This window comes from Sceloporus undulatus, chromosome 2 (assembly GCF_019175285.1).
Source record: "Sceloporus undulatus isolate JIND9_A2432 ecotype Alabama chromosome 2, SceUnd_v1.1, whole genome shotgun sequence".
NCBI lineage: Eukaryota > Metazoa > Chordata > Lepidosauria > Squamata > Phrynosomatidae > Sceloporus > Sceloporus undulatus.
This window is the reverse complement of record NC_056523.1, coordinates 217,009,608-217,015,607: the sequence shown is the minus strand read 5'-3', so window position 1 is coordinate 217,015,607 and position 6,000 is coordinate 217,009,608. Positions and strand designations below refer to the sequence as shown.

Here is a 6,000-nt window from a genome sequence, read left to right as displayed (position 1 = left end):
GAGAGAGAGGTGGAATTGGGTCGCCCAGGTGGACACACACGGACAGACGCACACAGAGTCAACCTCTCTCGCTTTCACACACACAGTCAAGCTCTCTCTCTCTTTACACAAACACACAGAGTCAGTCTGCCTTGCTCGCTCTCTTTTACACACACACACGGAGTCAAGGTCTCTCTCTCTCTCTCTCTCTCACACACACACACACAGAGTCGTTTTCTCTGTCTCATACACATACACACAGAGTCATTCTCTCACACTCACAGAGGTACACACAGTCACGCTCTCTCCCTTCCCTTCCCCTCCTCTCTCCCACAGACATAGACACACACAGACAGAGTCGGACACGCTCTCCCCCTCTCTCTTTCACACACACACACACACACACACACAAACACAGAGCCACGCTCTCTTTCACATTCCCCCAGAGTCGAGCTTTCTCTGTCTCTCTGTCTCTCTCTCTCTCCTCACACACAGTCACCCAGTCTCTCTCTCTCTCTCTCGCTCTCTCGTCATGAAGGGAGCTCTCCCTGCAGCCTGAGGCCCCCACAGACCCACGGAGGAGCGCGGGAAACTTTGAGGGGGCGCGTGGGGCGGAGGGGGAGGGGGAAGGGGGAAGGGGGGAGGGGAGCGTGTTGCGCACCACGAGCAAAACACGCCTCTCCCGCCCGCCTCCTCTCTCTCTCTCTCTCTCTCTCTCTCTCTCTCTGTGGCGCGCGGCGGGGATGCCGCTGGCAGGCTCGCGCTGCCGCCGCTGCTCCTTCCTCCTCCTCCTCTTCCTCCTCCTCCTCCTCTTCCTCGCCTCCGCCGTCGCCTTTGGCTCCTCTCCAAGCGCAACTTCCCGCCAACTTCTTCTTCTTCCTCCTCCTCCTCTTCCTCCTCTTCCTCTTCCTCCTGCTGGGCTCTGAAGAGGCGAGCGGGGCTCTCTCTTTCTCTCTCTCTCCTGCCCGTCCTGGACTCCGGATTTGGGACACCTGTCCTCCTCCTCCTCCTTGAGAGAGAGAGAAGCCGCTCCTTAACCCCATCCCAGGCTTTTGGTCCCCTCCAGCTGGGCTTGGAGGGGGAAGAGACCGCCGCGGGACCGAAGGGGATCGACCCCCTGGACGCTGAGACAAAAGGCCCCTTCCTCTCGCCCCTCGGAGCCTCCTTCGCCAAGGAAGAAAGGAAAGGAAAGGAAAAAAGGAAGGAAGGAAGGAAGGAAGATGCGCCTTGAGAAGTAGCCTCCTTCTCCAAGGAAGGAAAGGAAAGGAAAGAAAGAAGGAAGGAAGGAGGATGCGCCTTGCGAAGTAGGCTTCTTCTCCAAGGAGGAAAGGAAGGAAAGGAAAGGAAAGAAAGAGGATGCGCCTTGAGAAGTAGCTTTCCTTGCCAAGGAAGAAAGGAAAGGAAAGGAAAAGAAAGGAAGGAAGGAAGGAAGGCAGACAGGAGGATGCCCCTTGCAAAGTAGCCTTCTTTTCCAAGGAAGAAAGGAAAGGAAAAGAAAGGAAGGAGGATGCCCCTTGCGAAGTAGCCCCCGTGGCTAAAGCTTTGGAATATCTGCCTTCGGAGCACCTCTTGCCCTCCGCCGCCCCCCCCCATCGCCTCTCCTGTGGGACCCGGTCCAGTCATGGCTTTTCCCTCCCGGAGCTGGGCGCAGTAAGAAGAGCCCGCCGTGGCCAAATCCAGGGATTGAGAGAGCGATTGAGAGAGCCAGAGCGAGAGAGGCCTGGGAGCCGGGAAGAGGGCTGGAGGGGCTCCGTCTCCGTGGGGGGCTCCGTCCCAGCCCCGAGGGGAGCCCCTTCCGTGGGGCCAGGAATAACTTTCCCCTCCGGAGGATCGCCGCGGGTGCCTTGGAGCCCGAGCTTTGCCTTTTCCGTCTGATTGAGTGATTGATCGGCCTTTTTGCAAAAACAAAACTGAGCGAACCTTTCCGACAAGCAACAACACCTGGTCCGCTTAGAAATAAACCAAGGAAAGGGGAGGGGAAGCGGGGGGGGGTGGTTGGGAAGAAAAGAAAGAAAGAAAGAAAGAAAGAAAGAAGAAGGTCATCCCAGGGAGCTCGAAGAGCTCTGCGAAGGAAAAGCCGCCGCCGCCTCGGTCTCGCGTGGATCGGCTGCCCAGATGGAAATACACTGTAAGCACGACCCGTTCGCAGCGATGCATAGTAAGTAGAGGCGGAGGACTGGGTTTCTCTCCCCCCCCCCCCCAACAAACAGGCGTGGAAGGGCCCTCCGCTGCACCTTTGGCTCACGAAACCTGCCCGAGTTTGGGCTTCTTGGACTGGGGAGCTCTAGGGAAGGAGGGAAGGAAGGAAAGAAGCAGGAAAGGGAAGGAGGAAAAAGTGAAGGAAAGGAGGAAAGAGGGAGGGACGGAAGACTACTTTGGAGGAGATGCCTTTTGGGACATCGCTAGGGAGACTTACCCATCTCGCGCATCCACATTGCAGAAATGATCCGGTTCGACCCCACTTTAACCGCCCGTCTAGGCATATACAACATACAATCCCCGCAATGGCTCAATGCTGTGGAATTCTGAGGGGGTTGTAGTTTGTTGGGTCACCAGAGCTTCGCTATTACTATTACAGGGTATATTCTATTATTATTATTATTATTATTATTATTAGTAGTAGTAGTAGTAGTAGTAGTAGCAGTATTAGGAGGAGGGGGACAATATTATTAAATATTATTAAATACAACCTAGTGTAAGTTAAGGGTGGGAAAGGAGGAGTCCATTCAGTCCACTCTTCTCCCCACTGATTTCACCCAGGTTCCGCTCTGGTGCCCCTGTAAACTACAACCCCCAGAATTCCAGAGCCTTGAGCCTTAATGGCAGTTAAAGCGGGGTCGAACCGGATGAATCCTGCAGCGCGGATGCAACCTGAGCGGCACCGTGCCTCTTTTTGCAGTAACCCTGGGAGGAGAAAGAGCGAGGGGCCAGCCGTTCCCTGCCGGCCTCCTTGCCCCCCTTTTGCCAGTTTGGGGAGCCCAAATCCCGAAAGCGAAGCTGGGGCCAGAGTTTGCAGAGGCAGGGAGAACCTCGCCCTTGTACAAAGGCAAGGAAGCCTGAGTGATTTCAGTGGCAAGAAGGAGGGACTCCGCTCCATCCTGGGGGACTCAACTTCCAGGCGGTGGTGTCTATAGTGAATAATATTCCCCTCCTCCTAATAACAGAAATATTTTTAAAAGGCTGCTGGAGAAACCTGAAGGCTTGGAGCAACACAAGGCACATGAATCTGGATTGGGGCATGAGTTTAAAAAGGCGCCCCTAGCATTTGAGGCATCTCTGGTTCTGTTTAGTCCCAGGGAGGCCGCACTCCTCTCAGATCCACTTTTGCACCACAGTTAGAAAAAGGAAAGGGAATGCAGGGCCTGGGTTTTAAAAAAGGAGTTCTTAACAATACAGGCAGCCCTCATCTTTTTAGTCCCAGGGAGGCCGTAGTCCTCTCAAACTCACTTTTGCAGAGAGAGGGATCGCATATCCAGGGCATGAGTTTAAAAAGGCGCTCCTAGCATTGAAAACATCCCTGTTCTGTTTAGTCCCAGGGAAGTCGGGGCCGATCTCAGATCCACTGTTGCAGAACAACTCAGACCCATCTTCAGGAGCCTTTCCCTCCATTTGCCTTCTTGCTTCTCTTTCATTCCCATGGCTTTCTTGTTCGTCTCTTCCATCCAGCCATAGCCTTTGTGCATCCCTGCCGCCGTATACCTGTATATACATACATTTTTCCCTTCTCGGTCTTCTTACCAAGTTCTGGGTGCCTTTACCCGACTTTGTATCCCACTCCTTTAACCTGCAAATATATAGTTGAGGTCTTGGAGATAAATAAATACAACCACCATCCAGCTAAAGAGAGAGCCCTATGAAGGATTTCGGAAATTATACAAAACGCAAAGCTTGCTTAAAAAAAACCCAGCCAAACCCAACCAAACCTGTGAAACGCTATGTTCCCTTGACTTGCGTTTTAGAAGTGAGGTTTTAAAGATCAGTCTTAATTTCCCTCTCCAGGCAAAACTGTTGCAATATCTAAAAGGCTGAGTGAGTGAGCCTGTCCCCTCCAAAAAGGGGCCTGGGATGTTTGGGGGGGGGCCCTGGCTGTTTAAGTCCCCAGCTCCTGTGTGTAAGATGTTTGCTAGAGATTGGCTGTGCTTGAGAGGGCTGGGGGAGATTTATCCATTAGCACCAATGTTAAGCGAAATGACATCTCCTCTCACGGTGAGTTAAACGCCGGATTAGATCCAGAGATTTCAAGGAAACGCAGGGTAGAACTAATCGCATTTCCCTTATGCGCCGCAGCCCTTTTAGCCAAGGCGGCTTTTCTTTTCCCAAAACCAAAGCTCCACGTGACTCAGCTAGTCTCTCTTTCCACCCACCCAGCCTCTCAAATCTGACCATTTTAGTTCTTCAAACGGCCCTCACTGGACATACAAACACAAACACAAAAACACACACACACACACAGGAGGCAGAAAAACCCCTCTAAAAATCCCAGGAAGCATGTCAACCAATTCGGCGGGTGGGATGGCAACCTCCCTAGGATCAAACGGGCTGGAAATGATGGGCTAAAATCCCCTCTGTGTGTTTGTGTGTGTGTTTGTGAGAGAAAGAACTAGGGAGAGAGAACATTCGAGTTCAGATCTCCAGTGGCTGAAGTGTGTACCTGCAAAGCATCTTTCCAAATGATGACTGTTCTTCTCTCTCCTGCCACTCCTGGAGTCTCCTTTGTGAGAATCCGAAGCGAGAATCCCTGTCTGTGGAAGCTGCCAGGGGGACGACCAGGGGCTTCCTCCATTAACCTAAGTAGTGACAAATCGATAGCTTCCCCAGGAATTTACGCACAGCAAAAGAAATAAACCCCGCAAACCCGAAAGCATCCATCCTATTCCTTTCAAAGAGCAGACAAATCTGTGCCAGGGGACGGAGGGCAGTTCCTTGGCCTTGGCTTCCGAAGTGTCAAGCCAAGGGGAGGGAAAGTGGCCTGACTCTTCTTTAGTGTACATTAATAGCAATATTTGATGGGTGGAGGGGGGCACGTTTTGTGTGGCAAGAGGCGCCCACCATCCGTTTGAACCCCTCTTATCAACTGAGTCCATTTCCCACCCAAGACTAGCTTTCTAAATCAGGCAGTAACCTTCGCTTCTAAAATTCACCCCAAACCAAGGCGATGGTTTTTCAGCTGACCATCTCTTAGAAGAAGGCATCTCCCGGTACAAATAAGAGAAGTATGGAGTCTCTTGTTTTTAAACACAGTCCCCAGTCAATACGTAGAGAAATCTTGTAGTACCTTTGAGACTGACTGAAAGGAAGAAGTTGGCAGAATGAGCTTTCCTAGTCTTCGGTATACTTCCTCAGATGTATATTATTATTATTATTATTATTATTATTATTATTAAAAGATATAGCCCTGTTAGTCTGCAGAATCAGTATGTAGGGAGATCTTGTAACACCTTTGAGACTGACTGAAAGAAAGAAGTTGGCAGCATGAGCTTTTCTAGACTTTTAAGCCTACTTCCTCAGATGCCTTTAGAAGGCAAAAATACATGCACGTTTTATCTCCTTTGCCGCCCCAAACTTCAACACAGCCAAAAGAAAACCTTTCTCTATCCTCCGGGTAGCAGCATCTTTTGGTCCGAGGGAAAGGAGATCTTTGCAGGTGGGACGAAAGCCAGAAAGAGTATCTGCCTCCCTCTCCGTCTCTACTTTTCCATCCGTTTCCATCTTTACTTGTGATTCATTCGTAGGCGTTTTCTGTAGAGGCGAAACCCGTCAATAGTCGGGTTTTTTAAACGCACATTTTGCACCCTCCAGTTCAGCTTGAAATGATCTGATTCAGCAAGACAGAGCTGGGAAGATTTGGAGGAGAAAAGAAAAATGCTTCCAAGGATGAGATTTAGCAGAAAAGTCTTTGTCGGATCTCCTTTCCATTCACCAAATGGAAAGAAAAAAACTTTTTCTCGTGGTGACCGTTTCTTTCCCCAAAGTTTTATTCTTGTTGCTTCCTCTTCGGCCGCTTGAGTCTAATGTCAACCA

The 6,000-nt window shown here is 51.0% G+C and overlaps 1 protein-coding gene across 1 annotated transcript in view; it reads left to right on the top strand.

Annotated features, from left to right (window-relative positions):
• The first annotated feature begins 960 nt into the window (after window positions 1-960).
• Window positions 961-6,000, top strand: part of PAX5 (paired box 5) — a 278,811-nt gene continuing 273,771 nt past the window's right edge. Inside the window, exon 1 of the mRNA XM_042455822.1 lies at window positions 961-2,137. Within this exon, the coding sequence (XP_042311756.1) occupies window positions 2,095-2,137 (43 nt within the window). The 5' untranslated portion in view covers window positions 961-2,094. The remainder of the gene's footprint in view (window positions 2,138-6,000) is intronic.